This window comes from Spinacia oleracea, chromosome 6 (assembly GCF_020520425.1).
Source record: "Spinacia oleracea cultivar Varoflay chromosome 6, BTI_SOV_V1, whole genome shotgun sequence".
Classification (NCBI taxonomy): domain Eukaryota; kingdom Viridiplantae; phylum Streptophyta; class Magnoliopsida; order Caryophyllales; family Amaranthaceae; genus Spinacia; species Spinacia oleracea.
The window spans coordinates 149,758,486-149,778,688 of NC_079492.1; the positions used below are offsets into that span (position 1 = coordinate 149,758,486).

Consider the following 20,203-nt stretch of genomic DNA (forward strand, 5'->3'; position numbering starts at 1 on the left):
CCGGGACGAAGGGAGTAATTAATTATTTGACACACGTGGCGCTTTTCTTATGGGTGGTTTGCTCAATGTAATCTTCATACACATTAAAAAATTTATCAAACATGGTTTCATAAGGTTTGAAACTATGACCTTGAGTTTAAACAATTAAGCCTTTACCACTAAGCTACTAAGCTATTACATGTGTTCATGTTATCATTGCAAAAAAAAAAATATAAGTAAATATGATTGTCATTAATGTAGTAACCCGGTGCATCGTCCGGGCCCAAAAACTAGTGATAACATGAAAACATGTCATATCTTAGTACTACAAAATTTATGGTTTAAACTCAATGTTTTTCCATTGATGTGAACATCACATGGACTCATAAGCAGAGGGTCACATATCACATAAACTTCCTTTTTAGGGGTCGTCTATAACCAAATTTTTGGGGGTCCAAAAAAGATAGTGGTAACTGACATGGTCCAATTATTAGTTATATAGTAAATCGTGCAAATAGAAGATACTCCCTTCGTCTTATTTTGTTTTTTACGTTTTCCTTTTTGGGTGTTTTAAAATGTTCTTTACATTTCTTTTTATATCATCACATAAATGCTTTAATATTCTATCAAAATTTGTGTCAAATGATTATTTTAACCAATTAAATTCATTGGGTTATTTAATTTCTCACACCTTTCTATTAGGACATTAAATTTTTCTCATAATCCTAATAACACAATTTTGATAAAAGTGAAAACGTTATAAATAAAAGTAATTTTCCTTGTTTAAATAAAAAAAATAAAGCAATCTCAATGCACATTAATTAATCGTTAATAAACGTGCAAAATACCAAACGTAAAGAACAAAAAGAGACGAAAGGAGTAGTTAATTTATTTGTGGATTAATGGTACAACCTTCCCTTAATATTTCATATGTTGCGGGATCAATATATGTACATTTTTTTTTATATTGTTTTTCACTTTTAACAAAAAGAACAGGGACTCCACATTCCCATAGATGACCCTTCACCTTTTAAATATAGTACACTAGATTAGATCCCGTGCACGCACGGATTTTTATAATATTTTTCACAAAATATTAAACTGAATATCTCCTAAACTACTACATAGTTCTAACATTTTTAACATACTCGTTTAAATTTATTCATCTAATGTGCATATTTAAAATACTAATATAGCAATTTGACCAAAATTTTGAGTGATATATATTCCATTATTAATACAATGATTTTACTAAAATATTACCAATTTAGAATAATAATTATTACGTCGTATCTATTATTGCTATAATGTATAAACTAAATTTTGTTTCCATACATAAAAAATATATAAAAAACGGGAGAGAATAAAAATAAAATAAAACTGGATACACTTTTTTGGAAAAGTAATTTTTGGCGGGAAAAAATCGCACCAGGAATTGACAGGTGTTATTCACCAGGAATTGACATGTGTCATTCCTGGTGTCTCTTTTATTATATAGTAATAGAAGATTTATGTGCTTGTTGGTGTATTACTTTTTCAATCTCTAGTTTGAAAAAATTCTGTTTTCTGACAGAGTACGGACTGGGAAGCATGGTGTCTAAAGAGGGTGACATTTACAGTTACGGTATTGTGCTGATAGAGATGATTACTTCAAAAAAACCAACTGACACAATGTTTGAAGGAGGTTTAAACCTTCATAATTATGCAAAATCTGCAGCAATTTCTGATCAGTTGATAAGAATCATTGACCCAAAACTCTTAGATGAAGATGATGATGATGATGATGATGATGATGATAGAAATGAAAACGAAATCCTGGCAGAAAATGACAGGAAAATGAAGTGCATGAGGTCTGTCATTGAAATCGGTGTCAAATGTTCAAGGGAGTCACCACAAGATCGAATGAGAATCGAAGATGTCATTCGAGAGTTACGAGTAATAAGGGAGATTCTTCTTAAAGAACTATACACCGTTCGCGCATTACAGTTGTAGGGTACATACTATCATAATCAATGATATCAATAGAGCAGCATACTGGATAGCTAATGTTGGTCACTTAATCAGTAATATTACTTCTATTCTCTGTAGTGATTACTTAGGGGTCGCCTGTACTGGGGGAAGTATTACAGGTGAAGTTATCAAGGGGCATACCTTTTCCTTTTTAAGGTTTGGAACAAGAGTAAAAATTACTTCTTAAAGAATTTCAAAATCTCATCTCTATCTCATTTTTTCTATTTAAAGCCATTGCTATGTAGCACCACCATTCATGGCGACGGTGGTGTCTAGCCGCTACCACGCCATCGGTGAAAGCTTGGTTGATGTCATCAACATGAACGAAATTGAAGGCCAAGATCAAAGAAGCCAGCCCTTATGCCAATTTCTTCACCCAATTTTATAGATCTTCAAAATAAAAATTGAGTGGAGGAGGGAAAAAAAATAATCAGACAAATTAGTGGTCAGAGAGAATTGATGGCAATGGTAAATCGAGGTTACGAAATTTGAGTAAATGAGATCCAAGAAATGAAACGCCCAGTGAAGGAGAGAGGTTTTCCGGCAACGCCACGACGCCATACTGGTGGTGATAATGGCTGTAAAAGTACAAGCCGGGAGAGATGAGTAATTATTGTTATGGGAGAGATAATTACCGGGGGGGGGGGGGGGGGGGGGGCTAGAGTAATGTTTTACCCCTTATTTGAGGGGAAAACATTACTCCAGGGTCAATCTCCCTCAATCCAAGCTTCTAAAAATGGCCTGTAACTTTTACTCCCTTATTCATTCTCCTCCTTTACACCCAATTCAGGCGACCCCTTAGGAGTGATTCTCGAGCGGAGGAGTTCTTAATATATTATTCTCCTAACCTTTCAAAAAAAAAATTACAAATATTACTTGGACTTGAGAGTAAACCCTAAGGTAGATTTCATCAATATCAGTTTTAACCTGTAAAGCATTATAACTCTAAAAGTTTGAGTTACAAAAATTCAGTACTTCAACCATTTATTTGAACAGAGAGTTTACACAAAAAAAACATAGTTTAACTCTTGTCAAAATTCTGGTCTCAAACTCTGCCAAAATCAATAAAGGGCTACACCATAATTTCTGAAGCACCAAAAACAATATAAACGTAGCCCTAACCTCGAAACATACCTAACCATATCCCTCTATATTCAAGAACAAACAATTCGCGGTAGAAAGACCAGAGTTTAACAGATAGTTCTGAATTAGCACGCCAATTAATCGGCTGCCATAAATGGATCTAACTCCCCAAGATCCACAGTTAACGGTTCTAATGATTCTTCATCCTCGTCTTCTGGTGAAAAGTAAGTCGGGAAAGGAAGTGTTGAGATGTCAGGTTTTTCATAAAATGCGTCTTTTACAAACACAAAGTTTCCTTCAGCACCAGGGACCTAAAATCATAGCAAATGGGTTAAGACACGGTCAAGTTATAGAAAGAAAAACTAGTTTTTAGGCCCGGGCGATGCACCGGGTTACTACATTAATAACATTTGTATTTACTTTTTTTTTTCCCAATGATAACAGAAAACATGTCATGTCTTAGTGGTAAAGGTTTTATGGTTTAAACTCAAGATTGAAGGTTCAAACCTTATACAAACCATATTTGACATTTTTTTATATATGTGAAGATTACATGGAGTGAATGACACACTCTGTAAGCAAAGCGCCACATGTCATATAAACTTTCTTAAAAACACCCTTTAATTTATAGTATAGATTAGAGTTCTGGATATCCCCGTGTCCAAGTTTCTTTAAATTTCAGCGTATCTTAACAAATGATGTATGCATAAAGAATGGCAGTTGAAAAGGGGTTAAAGAGATAGAGAAAAGGGATATGCAAAGGAACATACTTGGCCTCTAACCCACATTAAGTTCCTTCTTGGATCTATTTTATAAACCCAAACATTTTTCACTGTCCGCTGTTTGCCACCCATGCGCCCAGCCATCTTTCTGCCTTTGAAAACCTACCAGGAGACAAAAACATACAACACCATCACAACTTAGAAGGACATAAAAGGTATAGAGAAATTTCTAGCTATATTCAGCCATGTAATGAATAACGTTAAAGCATAACAAAAAAAAACAATGGATTTTGAAATTTGAATAACACAGGCACTATTTGGCTATCCATTCAGGCATTCAGAAGTCATATTGCTGTTGACTGAAATCAGAGGTTTTGCTAATTTCTTTGCAAGAGTTCCCAGCGAGAATGAATAGTTCAAATTTCATGGTACCATTGGATATTACGTATTTTCCCTCTATCCGATATTAGTTGTCACATTGTCCCAAACCCTCGTGATTAAGGACATGACTTTGTTACAAAAAGATCTTTTATAACAAATTCAACCAATTTTAATCCTTTCCCTATTACTTAATTTTAGTAGTGGCATATCGGGAAATCTAATCATAAAGCCATTACTTCATTAGGAATGTGACAGACATTATTCTGACATCGTGACTAAGTAAGTAGGTAAAGGCTTAGTCTAACTCCAAAAATCCAAAAAACCTAATTAAAGAATAATAAAGGAAAGGAGATCATAAACCGTAGCTTACAAAATACCAGATACAGTATCAGAATGATGAAGTCATCAAAAGAGACACGTAAACTGAATCACTTTATAGTGAGCTTGAGTATAAGCATCTGGCTGACCCACTAACAGCATTTCAACCATGCATATGCAACTGAGAGTTCCAATGGCTTCAGAAGAATGCAGAACAGTTCTATAACAATGCACAGAATGCACAGATTTAGCAGGGAGGATGGGGGAGGACATTGGACAGTTTATAGCTAGACATTTGAACATTGAATATCAAAATGGAACAAGAAAAATTACAAAAGATGAATAAGGGACTTGGAACACGCTTGATGCGCTCCTTTTCTTCACAAGACACCCTTACCGTCTTGCAAAGGGAACTGCTGGAACTTTATAAGAAATACTTCTGGGTTGACATTTTTCGTATACAATGAACGAGAGGGGAATGAAAACAGCAATTAAATGGAGTAATTACTAGTCTGGTTCAGCACATAAAAGTGATAACACTCAGGGGAATCGGGCCAAATTATGTTTCAGAAGAGGAGATAATAACCAAGTGGGATAGGAGCTTGGAACTGAAGAATTGGAAGAAAGAAAACATTTCAAATAATAGCCAACACATGAACAAGACGCTAAAAACCTAACTAAACTCCCGCATGAGAAAACAAAGGCAAATGGGGTCTTTAGGGAAGATAGTTGTCTCCCTTCATCCCTTGCTTGTTGACTCCAAGTAATTGATCAGAAAGTAATTTTTCACAAAAGCATCTTGAATTGGCGGGCACATCTTCTACACTGACATTTTTATCTCAAATTTCAGATCTTCTCCATTATCATCAGATAAAAGATTTGATCATTAAAATAACTAAGAACATTACTGTAACAAACAAGTAATGATGATTAAAGTACCATCATAATCATACTTCAAAACTTACCGCTTAAAATGTCACAACTCTCACAAGGCATAGTCATACAGTAATATCAAACTTCATAAGAAGGTGACAATCTACATGACACATAAACACTGACAATTCCAGGGACAAGCAAAAAAACATGATATTCAACATTACTTTCAGAACACAATGGCATATAATCATCACTTTGCACATGAACTTACTTTTCCAGGAGCATCCCTTTGACCTGTAGAACCACCACTCCGATGGGCTTTTGACACACCATGTGACGCTGGCAACCCCGGAAAATGATGCCTTTTCATTACACCCTGTACACAGGAAGTAAGTTGGTCAACAAATGAAGTTGTTTTGGCATCTATTAAACACGTGACAGCCTTTGACATAACCCCTGGCATATTTCCGCACCCATGTGCATATAAGTTTAAGCGTCTCTTCAATAAGATACATACATTTCATCCCTTGGGAAGTTTCAAGTAGATAACAGCATAATGACTCCATAACACAAGATTATCATTACTTAAAACTTAAAAGAATGGATGGGGTGTAAAGAATCTCTTAAATTCAATTTAACGATGGTCCAGGTTCCAGCCAAGTTATTTGGGTGATTGCTAATGATAGTGATCGCTAATGATTAGCGATGCATTCTAGTTGCTTTAGTTGAGATTATAAAGGCCTTGGAAAGTCCATGATGCATTTCAGGGCTAGGTTATGATTTTGAGGACAATCGGAGGCATGAGGATTGCCTAAGGCACATAAGACTATAAGAAGTGAAAATTAGGCCAAGGGTTCTCATTTACAAATAATTTGAAAATGAAACCACCTGAGATGAAATTAGAATTCAAGTGTTTTAAAACACGTGGTTATTAGCACAAAAACAGACAAATATTGAAGAAGTTATGGCCATTTTAAGGTGAGCTGAAAGAGCTGTACAAGCTCACAGTCACGAAAGCTGCTGCAATTTTAAAACGGGCTGCTTGGGTCTGACAGCCACGAGGCAGGTCTGGACAATATGTGAATTTCTTTCTGTGTGCTTCATTTGTGGACCTATTGAACCTTTTAACTTGAATCAAAGGTACAAAAAACTCAGACAATAGTAGGTGAAATCTAATTCGCAACTACTTCAATTTTCATGATTATTTGATAAACTATTATGTAAGCTAACAAGTATATCAGTTACAAATTCTAATCTGAAATAGCAACTAAGATACATAATTAATAGAGGTTGGAACTCTTAGGAAGTATAAAACAGCTGTAAAGAGTCAAAAAAATCTGGTTGATACAACTTAGTCCATTAGACATAGACTAATAAACATGAAAAGTCATCTAGTGTGAACCCTTGCACATTAGGAATACAGGTAAGATCAGCGTATTCACATCTTATAACAGAGCCGCACTGCTTCCAAAATTATGATATTTTCTTACAGAACAGTTTTTGTTATGAAGTCTACCTCATATTTGAACTTCCTTCAGCAGAGGCAGTCGCATACAATGTTAGTTATTTACCTCATTGTAGCTTGCTTCATTTTTTAGGAGGGGAGGGGGGCATAATTAATGAAAGACCAATGTAATAAATTCAAGAAGAGACAAGTAAATCACCACCACCACAACAACAACAACAACAATAACAACAATAACAAAAATAATTATGAGAATCCAAGCAATACACTTCATGTCTAACTTCAGAACATCGATGTTAGAACTCAGAGTCCTAATCTATGAGCAATAAAAACCACCCTTCATGGCTACAGGCACAAGTAGATTTAGACAGAGCAACCTAACTACTTGATTTGTGCAATTAAACTACAAACATATACGGAGTATGTATCAAAACTTTGCATGAATGTAACAGCTCAAGATTAGAAATTCACCTGGAATCCCTTCCCTTTTGTGATCCCAGTCACATCCACGTATTGTCCAGGAACGAAATGTCGTACATTGATTGATGTACCGACAGGAAGAAGCGCATCTTCTGTCACCGGAAACTCCTTCAACTTCCTCTTCATAGGAACCCCTTGTGCTCTAAAGTGTCCCACCTCAGGTTTTGTCAAATGTTTCTCCTTCTTATGCGAGCAACCAACCTAACTAACACCACATCCAACGACATCCCCAAACAATTAACATTTCAAGCAATGAAAATCTTCCTACATCATAAACTTTGCAACTTTTACAAATCCCTACTAACCATAACTCAAGACAATGAAAAGAAAGGAGCAATTATGTATGCAATTTGAATCATTGATATCGAGCTCAATCATAAATGCACAACCTTAACTAACCTAATTTACACCACAGCCAAATCATCCCCAAACAATTAAACCCTTTAAGCATCTTAACATTTCAGCATTCTCAAAATCCCACCAAACCATCTCAAATTTGCATCTTCAGGTAATTCACTATACAACAACCAATCAAATAAAAGCACAACCACAAGAAAACCAAAGATACCCAATTCAAATAAGCACCAAAACATGAGATCTAGACATGAAAAATGTACAATGAAAACAAAAAATCAAAAAAGCTACAAATGTAGTAAGCATGAAACAGTACCTGTAGAGAAAATATGCCCTCTTTCTCAACAGTTTTAACTTGGGAAACAATATTATCATCAAACCAAAGAATAGAAATCGGAACTCGAGCACCCCATTTGTCCCAAAGCGCAGTCATCCCACATTTTATAGCAATTGCCCCAGTTCTTTTAGATTGTTTGGTCATAACACCAGGTTTTGCTTCAATGATTCTGGGGTGTAAAACTTCATATTCAGGAGTTAGAATCTCAGAACTGAAAGGTCTGATGAACTGGGTTGATGTTCTTTGTGGGATTAACACCGATTTAAGCCGTGAAATGAGACCTCTAGATGCGGCAGACATGGTGGTGAAACCTCACTCAACAAGATCAATAACAAAAAATGGGGGTTTTGTGTAAAAGGGTTTTGATTAGGGGTTAAGATGGAGACATATTGTTAGCACTGAGAGCAGAAAATGGAGTGATTTGGGGATTGCAGGAACGAAGAAGGGAGTGAGGGTTTTAGGGTCGAAGGGGTTTTTGCGGCTGTGTGCCCTGAGTTAATTGAGAAGTGGGTTGATTCTTTAATTTTTACTTTTCCGTGTACAATTTTTTTTTTAATTTTTTTTTTTAACATGAGCTTAAACAAACAAACTAATGGAGGCTAGAAAAGGAAAGTAAATTAGTTGTTGCACCCTTAGCAAATAGCAAGGTCATGTGATTGTTGCACTCTCTACGGTCAACCTTGTGTATGCTCACTTGAACATTCCTCCGAGACTTGTAATCTTTGAAATTATCCAGCAGTGCAGATTAAGTGTACCTCAATCGAGTTGCGGATCTTCGGTTTTTTAATTAACGTTTGTGAATCTGTGAAGATAACGACCTTATCAAATCTTGTCTGCTTGGCCATCCTATCATTTCAATTGACGTTTGTGAATCTTTGAAGATAGTAACCTTATCAAATTTTGTTTGCTTGGCCATCATATCATTTCAATTGACGTTTGTGAATCTGTGAAGATAGTAACTTTATCAAATCTTGTCTGCTTGGCCCAACGAAGCCCGTAAAGGCAGGGTAAAATTATGAATGTAACGTTGAGATAGTCGATCCTGAAGACGCTCTCCCTTAAAGCTTATTACTTGATTGTTGTTGTTCCTCCCAATACCATACCATCAATAATTGCGAGTTACAACATCCCAATAACCATCAACTAGGATCGTTGTCATTGAACCTTTTGTTTCCTCGTCGCAAGATTTACCCTGCAGAAACCTGGCGGATATGACGGTTGTAACTCTTGAGGATGAAGAAAAGTCAAATAATGAGTAGATGTAATGTGAATGGAATGTTGATCCAGACATTCCTTAATAATAGCCATAACCGTAGAAATGTTAGTCGTCTCATTCCTAAAAATTATATTATTCTTGGCTATCTAGGGGGCATGTATTGTACCGGAGAAGTAGATCATCCTAATACTATTATTTCCATATTGGCTGTGAAATTGTAGGATATAAAAAAGAAACCGATCCTTAAAGGACGTAGTTTCATTGATTTCTGAGTGGATATCTAGGGACCCACCCTTCCACGCTTGTTGAACTAAAGCGCAAAACCTAAAAATGTGTTGAAGCTAAGGCATTAGCTATGGCAACAAAGCTAACGTGGAAGAAGCAAATGTAGAATCTTACTCAATTATTCACAAACCACGTATCGAAGGGTTCTATCTTCTCACCGATCTTGACTCTGTGTTAGGTGATATTTTGTCTTTGTGTATTTATTTTAAGTCAATGAGTTGGCCTCATGTTCGAAGGATGGCAATTTTGTTGTTCATCACGTCGTGGGGCTAGTTCCTTAATCATTGTCCCCAATAAATCTCTATGTATTTACTCTTGAACACGCTGAGATGGACCCAATGTGTTAATTAACGAGCTGATTTTGCTCGTAAATACTTAAATGGATTCAATATGAGGTTGAATATGGCTCGTGATTTTAACTAGGCTATAACGAGCTATACATCGTACTTATCTCGGCTCAAATCTTGTAAGTAGCCCTGAAAAAATGGAAAGAAGATATTGTTAAAACAACCTCGAGCTAAGCTTTTTAAGATAAATTCTAGTTAATATAGTAAAGAAGATAGTTTTAAAAATATATAGAATTGATACTTAATCGATAAGTTGTGTTGCAGTTGGAACTTCAAGTTGAGCTTGATCAAATCTCGACCCGACCAAAGCTCATCATTAAAGGGTTGACCTCCTTTTGGCTCGTTAACACCCTTATACATAACTCAAAAGCGCAAAGCTAGTTAGATACTCCACATATTATCTAATAAGTTTGATTTATGAGTAATTGGATGTCAAAATCTCGTGTTTTATACGAAAATTAACTTTGAATTAACCTGCAATAATTTTCCTATGGATTGCCTACAATCTGTATTGAGACTCAAATTTGTCACCTACAAATCACAAGGTGAGTTCCCACCAACTCTACCAAGCAAGCTTGTTTAACAGAGGTCATTATCCCGTCTAGTAATCATCTATATGTCCTCATTTTATACGTCTTTCCCTTGTTTGCTTTTGCCGATCCGAAATATCCACATCATCCATACCACACTTGCTCATTAACAAGGTTAATCCGCTATTGGCTCGACCACAAACCACATATTGACTCGCACCGATCTGAACCAACTCAACCCGTTCGATATAGCAACAACCACGGTCCAGGGCTACGCTGAATGACAGACGAGTAGTTACGAGGAATTGTAAGGTCAAAGTAAACCTGATCATCTATATCCCGACCCGAAAAAGTACGAGTTCAAGCAACCTCAAATACGCATGTTTAGACCAAAATCCGAACCCGGCCCAAAAAATCCGTTTCGACCCGAAAAGCCCGCATCAAATTTATGGGATTCATGTTTTTTTGTGAAGCCCGACTTAACCCGACCCGAATTTTGATCCCATCTAAGCCAAAGCACAGCACCGTTTCATGCTAATTCGACATCCCGCGTATCTCCGTGAAAGACATCTATACATTTTTCTATTTCCGGATTTCGCTCCTTCTCTCTCTTCACACTCCGTCACTCTGTCTTCACTCTCACTCAAAATCGTCTGCATTTTTCATTTTCAAGCTCCCAATTTCTTCGCAGTCTTTTCGCTTCGAATTCAATCGAAATCGCCAAGCAAACAATGAGTTCTCAGCCGGATAACGTCAATCCATTCGCTGTAAATTTCTCCCTAATTTCTCTCGTATACTCTTTTTTAAAATTTTGCTTAAATATTGCTTAATTTCTATATTTAGATCTATTCCTCCTTTTTTTCCGCCTCTAGTTTCATCCTTTTCTTGTTATAAATTGTACGAACAATGTAGATTTTAATTTAATCATGTTTTTTTGGTAACCGTGTTTGATTTTGGTTGTAATTGCTTGATCTGGATCTGAAACCCTAACTCTTAGTTTTGTGCGAATTCTGGAGCTAAATATTGGAATATGTTAGAGCTTGTTAAGCGTCAATTTTGATTTATAGTTATTAATTTCCGAATCTCGCAACCAACAACAAGCTAATATTTAGGAAAAAGATGATAATCTTCCTAAAACGAACACAACTATAGTAATTTCGTGATTAAAGGAAATACATAAGTCATACTACCTTTGTCTGAGAATCATATTCCAAATACGAGTTCAGTTGTCATAGAACACTACGTTGAGCTATAGATTTGTCAAAATTTGATTTGGAGTTTTGACGTGAATTAAATTTTTATGTTAGTCACTTCGTCTTAAGAAATGTTTTTGGAAAATTACTAGTTTCTATTTTTTTACATGATAATGAAAGAAATTATTAATTAATGATCCATGTTGGCAAGGTTTGATCACTAAAAATCAAGAATGACCTACTTTGATCTATGGGAGTATCAAAATTTCCGTTGTTCTTTGCTTGAGTAAGTGTGTGTCATCGACTCAAAAGTACTGGTTGCTTGGCGTAGGAAAATGGGATCAACTAATAGCGTGGGAATATCACAAATGTATTTATTCTATTTAGACAAAAATGACATTGTTGTAGGAATGTCTCAAAGTGACGCAGGAGTATATTGTTGATATTGAGGGAACGTTTATTACACAGGGTGTTCTAGGAAGATTGTGAAAATGCTTTTATTTTTTTATTGTAAACTATGATGAAACCAGAAGTCTTTCAGATGGGATGTTCTGTCAAGTTTTCTGAATTGATAGCCGCTCATAACATTAAGCATTATGCATCAAAACTCTTTCGGTCAGAGACCATCAAATATGTTTCACTATAATAAAGCTGATGTTTTTGGAAATGTTGACTATTGTTTTTGCTCAATTGACTCATAGTTCATGGGAGTGGAGTGGCCGTCTTGATTTTTTAATCAATTTCTTTGATCACCATATGCTAATAGAATTTTGAGATTTGGACGCACTTTCTTTGGTCTAGTGGTGTTATTTTATAGATTAAGAGGTATCATTCTAATTTCAAACTCAAGGGTGACCGGGTGAAACAAATTATTGTATAAGCGATTCCTTCGGTTAGGGTACTTAGGCATTGTATGCAGTGTGAGCTATCTTTTCCGTTATAGGGATATATTTTCTGTTGATTGATAAAAGAATATTTCATTTGATTTTATGTTAGTCAATTTCCATGAATGCCCTTTAGATGCTCACATTTGGTATTAAATTCAGAGTACTCAGGTTTGGAGTTATTGTGTAAAGACTTTTCTTCGAGAAGAATTGAACTTCATAGTAATATAGATTGAAGAAAAACCCCTAAATATCTATGCATAATGTGTTAATGTTTGATGATTTTGTTTGGACATTTTTTACTTAGTTTTGAATAATCTTTGTTTTAGGATATACTGTGTAGTTGTTAACTGGTGTTCTGGTTAAAATTGTCAAGTTTAAAGATGAGAGTGTGAGACACACTGAACGTTGTTTTAAACATAATGAACCTAGTTTAGATTTCAAAGTGGTAGAACATAGACGCAAAGATGATTTCAATTAGTTTTTCCTGGTTTATGCGTGTCTGAATTTGAGTTCTTTTGACTTAAAGTTATTTGTTATTGAGAAATTCCTTTTTTCCTCATTGGTAATTGTTGTGTCATTTTTCACAGAACGGTTCAGGTGCTGCTGGTTCAAAGTTCCGCCTCCCTAACTTTGGGTTCGGTCAGAAACATGATGCCACTGATGATGTACCATTGGAGACCAGGAATGTACGGAAACTTTTTAAGGCTTAACTGATTGCTTTTGCATTATGTTTGGGAGGTTGTCACAGGCATTCTTCTTTGAATTGGTGCAGGATCCTAACAAAGAGAGAGAACTTGCTGATTGGGAGGCAGATCTCAGAAGAAAAGAGTTGGTTAGTTTTACCATTCTTTAAGTGGAGATGAAGTGATCCATATTTCTTTCTCAAACTATTTTAGTTCATACTACTATGATTTTATCGCGATGAGGCAAAATATTGATCTTCTCATTTTGGTCTTTGATTGAATCATTTGCAATTTTCCTGTCGCAGGACATAAAGCGTAGAGAAGATGCTGTTTCTGGAGGTTTGTCGAATGAGAGCGTAATCTTGAATGTTTTTGTTTCTTCCTTTTTTATAATTTGACGATCATCATCACTATCCTCAGTTATGCTTGAAGCGTCTAGTCAATTGTTTCTTCAATTTTTTCCCCCACTCCATTGCTAACTAATCAGCATTTCAATGCAGTTGCTGTCGTTGTAGATGATAGAAATTGGCCACCTTTCTTCCCAATGATACACCATGACATAGCCAATGAGATACCTGTTCATGCTCAGAAGTTGCAGTATATGGCATTTGCAAGTTGGCTAGGTATGTGTTTTCTCCTTTAATTCCTTGGATGTTACCGCTTGCTTCTCTCTCTCTCTCTATCCATCTATCTAAAGGGATAGAAGTCACTGTATTTAATTTTTTCTATTAGCAATTAAGTCTAATAGTTTGACTGTGTAAATATGGCACATAGAGTGAAAGTATGGCAAGTATGACATTTGAAACATCATCTACCTGGTGTAAGTCAATTCTATAGAGATAATCCAAGATGACATGAATAAGCATCACCAAGAACTCTCTTTTATTGGCATGGTGCACTAACAATTCATCAGGGGTTACAATTACATTATGTCTCTTTCAACGTAGTTAAATTTGTTCAAAGTTTGTCCAGATTTGTGTTCATTATTCGATCCAAAACTTGCCGTAATATTTGGTTTGGTAGTTCATGTCATTTTTTATGGGGAATGAAAAAGGTTGAGTCCATAATATTCTCTCTTTTAGGCCTTGCCTCATTTTTCTTTCTTTCAGGTGTCACACACATGCCGTCTTTTTTCCGTTGACCCTGTTTAGGTTGCATTTTGTTGATTGAAAAAAATGTCCTCTATCTTGGTCTAATTGTCAACTTTGTTTTATCTCTACAGGTCTCATTCTTTGTCTTGTATTCAATATAATTGCTGTAATCGTCTGTTGGATTAAGGGAGGAGGTAAGGACTTAACTTGTTCCATTGTAAGAATCAACGGTCTTATGCTATGTTGTTTCATTCAAAAATCTGACGAAGTTTTGTATTCCAGGTGTCAAAATTTTCTTCCTTGCGTCAATATATGCTTTACTTGGTGTTCCGCTGTCATATGTACTGTGGTATCGACCACTTTATCGTGCAATGAGGTAGTTGAATATGCCTTGTCTCAAACTAGATTTTCTTTTTAAATGCAATTGGATCATTTATGTTTTTCGTAAATAGTCCAACTAAATGCTATTAAGATGAAGAATTTTCAAATGAAAGAGCCATAAACATATTTCCGGCATAAGTTTTTAAAGTTTGGTTATCCTAATCTGAAACAATTAGATCTTCTTATTACATTCAATTGGATTCTCTTTTTCGTAAACACTTGCAACTAATTCTGTTGAGATAGAGAATTACCAAATGACAGAAGTAAACATGTTTCCATATTTCCTCTAAAATCTCAAACTCTAGAAACATTTCTTTAATGTTTGCAGCAGTTGTCATGGAAAAGATCAAAACATAACTTAGATATACATATTGAAAAAACTAATATTTAAAGTGCGGCCACTAAACTTACGGGTATCCATACATGAAACTTTCTGATACCGCTGGTACAGGTATTATTTTTGCTAATTTCAGGTGTCAGGTAACCATCTCTGGAATGGGTACCTTTCTCTTCTGAAGCAGTATTCTTGATATCTGTGGCACTTCTTTCTGTTGCTTCTGTATCTTTTGTATTAGGGTACTTTTCTCTCCTGAAGCAGTATTCTTGATATCATGATTGTTTGCTGACTGCCAGAATTGATTTAGGCTTCCAATAGATTTTGATATTGTCTTGTTTGGTAGTGCTGCTTCCCTCTTGGATGGTAAAAGTGGTCAAACTTAACTGCTTTTGGGAACTTTATGATGTGAGCTGGAGGAGCTATTTCAAATTGATGTTAATTGCCCTTGTTTTCTCTTCCAGGACAGATAGTGCCCTCAAGTTTGGCTGGTTTTTCTTGCTCTACATGGTGAGCTTACACCCAATATGTCTGCAATTCACCCCCCTCCTTCCTCGTTTGGGGTCCTGATTTAATATTATTATTCTCATGCAGATCCATATCCTTTTTTGTGTCTTTGCTGCAATTGCTCCTCCAATTGTGTTTCATGGGCGGTCTCTCACGTAAGTTCCTCGTTCCTGTTTGACATTGAATACTATGTTGTGTGTCATCTTGGCGCAATTTCATAGAGAGGCTCGCCAGAAAATTTCAGAGAGAGAGAGATAGAGAGAGAGAGGAAATATTAATGCCGTCCCATTATAACCGTGATGACTGTTGTAGTGTTGTGGCTTTGTGAATTGTGATTATACGGTTTATACCAATATATTTAAAAGGTCTTATAATATATGAACTGTTACTCTATTGATGCAAGGATGTTATTTTAGAGATGTAACTAAGCGTCTTTGTGGCTTCAGAGGACACTGTATACCTTATGTAACAGTAGGTTAATTACAGCATTAAGTAGGAAAAATAGTAATTTATGAGTAACTGTTTGCCAAATCCGCAAAACTAAATGAAATGAAAATTTGGGCAACTAACTTATGGGATTTGTGGTTTGCCGCTGTGGCCTGTAGGAAGGTAATGCTACTTGCTAAGTTGTCAAGGTTTCTTGCTTTCTGCTATGTTGTCATGTATTTTGAGTTATTTCTTATTTTCACCCCCTTTTCAATTGTTTAAATTTTTATACCCCCCCCCCCCCTCCCCGGGGCGGCTGGGGAGAGGGTGAGAAGCTTGGAGGAATGTGCGGGGTAAGGTTTGTTAGGGATATCTGTTGTTGGGCTTGGGCTTGGCTCACTGGTGATGCATCACAAAACATGAAGTTTATTCTTGGTCAACATTTTAACTCATTCTTCATGCATAGTAAATCATAAAAGTTAACAAGGTCATGTATCATCCAGCGTCTTCATCTGCTATGACATCATATTGTTGTCAGATTTGCTGTCTTGTTAGTTTTGGTTGACGTCACTCCTTTCCATTATGGGACTACTCGTGCCAAAGTCATGATTAGGTGCCTGTAAATGATACGTTATTACCGAGGTGGAGGAGTTCGTAAAACACCATGTCTTTTAAAAGATAGTATAGATGCCATTTCTGATAATTATTTTTGTGGAACACTCCTTTTGTGGTGGTTTTATTTTGTGTATTTAAATCTAATTTACATCTTTATATTTGAATTTCCAGGGGAATCCTTGCAGCAATTGATGTATTTCCTCAAAGTGTTCTTGTTGGGGTAAGTTTGCTTACATATTTATATCTTTTATGGGCCAAGTTTAGGTAATTTCAGGAAATTAGTTTTTCAGTATTTCTTAAGTCAACAAGTAACACAGTACATCACATCATTTAGAAGAGATTTCTTAAAGTTCTAATCATGTGATCCCTTGGTGTATTTGATCTGAAATGTCATGTTGGTCTTAGATGTTATGCAAAATATGTTTTTTTCCTAAAATTACGGAGTATCACATTCTGTCTTCCAGTTATCGACTTTCAATATCCTTAATGTTTTCATTTCTGTTTTATAAGATGGAATCGATAAGTAAATCTAATCTTTATGGACCTCGGGAATTCAGTTAATTTCTCTGGTCTAGCACAGTAAGTGATGCAATTTTAAATTGTGCAAATCATGAAAGTTTATTATCTTCATTTCCAGCTTGGGCTGGTATAAACATGTATTTGTTTTTTGTTTTTTCCAGTGTTAGTCCTTCTATCTTTGAAGTGTTGGACTTCAATTGGTTTTATTTGATTTTATTGCGTGTGCAGATTTTTTTCCTGATTGGATTCGGGTTCTTTTGTTTGGAATCACTCCTGAGCTTGTGGGTTCTTCAGGTGAGAATGATACTGCTTGCATTTGTTTGTCCTTCAGTATTATGTGCCAACTCTAGGAAGGGTCACTCTCAATATCCTATAGTTTCTGCCTTACTAGTTACTATCTCCATCCCCCATTTCTGTGACTTCAGTTGTAGCTTCATACGCTTTATGATTCTTATATGTACTCCCTCTGTCCCTAAATAATAGGCCACATTTAATTAGAGTTCATATTTGAAGTTAGGGATGAAATACTTCAATTGTCTTATTTTCTGTAAACTTGTACATCTTTACCATGCTACAATGTAGTTTTTCCTTGTAGTTATGGTTAAAGGGTAATATGACTAACATGGACAAGCTGAAAGTATAATTTACTGAGTTTTTAAAGCGGACTATTAATTTGGGATAATTCAAAATGGAAACGTGGCCTATTAGTTAGAGACTACAATTTATACTTCAGTTACCCAAAGAAAAGATTAAAATGAAAAACACTAGCCGGAAATTTTTTCAATTCTGGCTACAATGGGACATGGCTTTATGTAATATGCTTCTTTTTGTACAAATCTAGGGGTTATAGGGAAACCCCCTCTTTAGAATTGTGGGGCTTGGCTAAAATAACCTCTTTGCATTGTGTACTGGAACGGAAACTGCATACAACGGACACCCTCCACCCCACTCCTACTCGAGAACCCTGATAGAGACTTACGGCTTGTTTGGTAGCCGGTAATAAAATGATGGGAATGGAATAAATCTAAGGGGGTGTTTGGTTCGAATGGGGTAAAGGGAATGGAATCAACAAAGGGAATGAGGTGGAAAAGAATGGATATCCCTTTGATAAAGTTTGTTGTTTGGGTAAAATTGTGATTTTTATTTCTTCCTTCTCTCTCCTTAACTACACCACACTCTGCCATCCATGGACCTCCTCCGCCGTTCCCCATGATTCCGCCGCTGCTCCCCCTGATTTCCCCGCCGCTACCCCTGATTCCGCCACCGCTCCATCGTAATTTCTCCGCCTTCGCCGCCGCTACACCTTAATTTCTCCGCCGCAAATCCACCCACCCCCCTTTTCGCTGCCGGCCATCTCTGTTCTCACTCTTCTTCTCTAGGTCTCACCACCACCATTAAATTCAAGTTTAAGGTTTTAAAGGTCAAATTCGACCTTGAAAACTCTAGATCTAGAGTTTTCATGTTCGAATTTGACCATCTAAAATCATAATCATGACAAGAGATGTATTTCCAAGGTAAAATACTTTCAAAATTCTGGGATTTGAGGGTTTATGGAGGTGGTTTTCGAATGGTGTGTGGCCGGAATTTCGTGACTGTCTTTTTCTGGTGGGTTTCGTTGGGGTTTCGAATGGCCAGGTTAGGTTTTTGGTGATGGAGGTCGTTTTTGGGGCTGGTGTCGCTGGTGGCTGGGGATGGGTTCAAGTGGGCAAGATATGGTTTCGTGGGTGGGGGTGGTGGTGGTAAGGCAGCGATGTAGGTGTTGGTTGGGTGGTCGTGGTGGAGGTTCCGAAAACGTTGGTGGTGCTAGTAGGGTAGTCGTATAGGCGGTGCTGACGAGGAGTTGGTGGGTCTGGTTATGTGTTGGTGATGGGGGGAAAGGGAATGGAAATACCATGGGGGGGTAGGGTATCAACATAGAGGATTTTGGGGTAATGAGGGAGGTAAAGGGAATGATAGAAATGGCACAACAAACAATAACAAAGGGATTCATTCTTGTTCATTCCCTTTCCCTTTACTGAATACCCCCAACCAAACGCCCCCTAAGTGTTATTTGGCAAGAAAAATAACATCATAATGTCTATGGTAATGAAAGTTATTCTCAAACTTGGTGTTTTTCTTCATAAATTTGCATGAGTGGTAATGGTAATGAGTTGTAATGGAAATTGGTGAAGAAATAGAGATAATTTTGGGTGAAGTAGCATTATCATGGGAATGGATATTTATTTTCGTTACAAATTTACGTACAAATTCATTCCCATTGACACCACTTATGGCTGGCTACTAAACGAGCTGTTAGAGGCATTGGATGATGGTATGAAATGCTACTAAAAGTTGTTCTAATGGAACTTTTATTCTTACTCCGTTTGCGAGGTCGATAAAAAGTGTAATGGGCCGCTAAGTTTGAGTATCCAATAGTTGAGATCTCACGTAACGAAAGCCTATCCTAGATTGCCCCGCTTATCTGCCACTGACTGACACTCTCTAAGGTCTCGTACGTTTCTGGTCATATTATATTTAACTTTTAGATATACGGACTCTGTATTAGACTATTAGTTACTGTTGCGTCTTTATTAGGATGTGCTCTGTTACCCGGACTGTTCATTTATCTAAAATACCCGTGTCTGGTCCTCAATTCCCGGACATGGGTATGGACACTTGGACACCTCAATTTGGATCAAAATCATGCAACTTTTCACAAAATAGCCTTGTTGGACACTTGGACACATACCCGTGTCTGACATGGGTATCCGAGTCCGGGTAACATAGTGTATATGCATCAGCTTTTTTCTAATCTATTTTTTTGATTCAATTTTTTTCTAATCTATTGTATTTGCTATTTTGCAGAAAATTTACATGTATTTCAGGGGGCACAAATAGATTTCTCCTAGTATACAAGAGCTTCATTTGGTTTGTATTATAACCTTCCGTACCCTTCCAGCCCTGCAAAGAGAGTTCGAATTTTTTTTCTTGGGCGTGTGTGCTATTCAAATAGACAAACCTAGTTGTAGTTTGTGCATACCATGTAAAAATGTTAAGGGCTGTCCATACCCCTTGATTCATTTTATAAACTCGTCCTTAAAGTTGCTTAGTCTGTAAAATCGAATATGAATATTCTTCCCGTTGTTTTGGTTTGTGCACTAGATGTTTGCAAGTGCTATGATTTAAATGAGATTTTTAACTGACA

The 20,203-nt window shown here is 36.4% G+C and overlaps 2 protein-coding genes across 2 annotated transcripts; one reads left to right on the forward strand and one right to left on the reverse strand.

Moving 5' to 3' along the window:
• Window positions 1-2,905: 2,905 nt before the first annotated feature.
• On the reverse strand, window positions 2,906-8,513 carry LOC110791195 (50S ribosomal protein L3-2, mitochondrial). The gene is made up of 5 exons (XM_021995945.2): window positions 7,985-8,513; window positions 7,306-7,515; window positions 5,641-5,745; window positions 3,843-3,956; window positions 2,906-3,383 (listed from the first exon to the last, which is right to left on the reverse strand). Exons 1-5 carry the CDS (start codon window positions 8,303-8,305, stop codon window positions 3,210-3,212), a joined length of 924 nt encoding a protein of 307 aa, XP_021851637.1. The 5' UTR covers window positions 8,306-8,513; the 3' UTR covers window positions 2,906-3,209.
• A 2,423-nt stretch (window positions 8,514-10,936) lies between these two features.
• On the forward strand, window positions 10,937-20,203 carry LOC110791185 (secretory carrier-associated membrane protein 4). Its single transcript, XM_021995937.2, has 12 exons — window positions 10,937-11,150; window positions 13,051-13,149; window positions 13,236-13,295; window positions 13,452-13,485; window positions 13,647-13,769; window positions 14,369-14,431; window positions 14,520-14,613; window positions 15,417-15,462; window positions 15,547-15,614; window positions 16,672-16,720; window positions 17,248-17,313; window positions 19,864-20,203. Exons 1-12 carry the CDS (start codon window positions 11,115-11,117, stop codon window positions 19,894-19,896), a joined length of 771 nt encoding a protein of 256 aa, XP_021851629.1. The 5' UTR covers window positions 10,937-11,114; the 3' UTR covers window positions 19,897-20,203.

What these genes read in the sequence shown, in the direction of transcription:
- LOC110791195 (XM_021995945.2), bottom strand. Translation starts at nt 8,305, where the DNA reads ATGTCTGCCGCATCTAGAGGTCTCATTTCACGGCTTAAATCGGTGTTA. An exon ending in AAAGGGATGCTCCTGGAAAA is followed by an intron (nt 3,957 to 5,640) that starts GTAAGTTCATGT and finishes GTCTCCTGGTAG; the next exon opens with GTTTTCAAAGGCAGAAAGAT. An exon ending in TAATGTGGGTTAGAGGCCAA is followed by an intron (nt 3,384 to 3,842) that starts GTATGTTCCTTT and finishes CTATGATTTTAG; the next exon opens with GTCCCTGGTGCTGAAGGAAA.
- LOC110791185 (XM_021995937.2), top strand. Translation starts at nt 11,115, where the DNA reads ATGAGTTCTCAGCCGGATAACGTCAATCCATTCGCT. An exon ending in ATAACGTCAATCCATTCGCT is followed by an intron (nt 11,151 to 13,050) that starts GTAAATTTCTCC and finishes CATTTTTCACAG; the next exon opens with AACGGTTCAGGTGCTGCTGG. An exon ending in GGTTTTTCTTGCTCTACATG is followed by an intron (nt 15,463 to 15,546) that starts GTGAGCTTACAC and finishes ATTCTCATGCAG; the next exon opens with ATCCATATCCTTTTTTGTGT.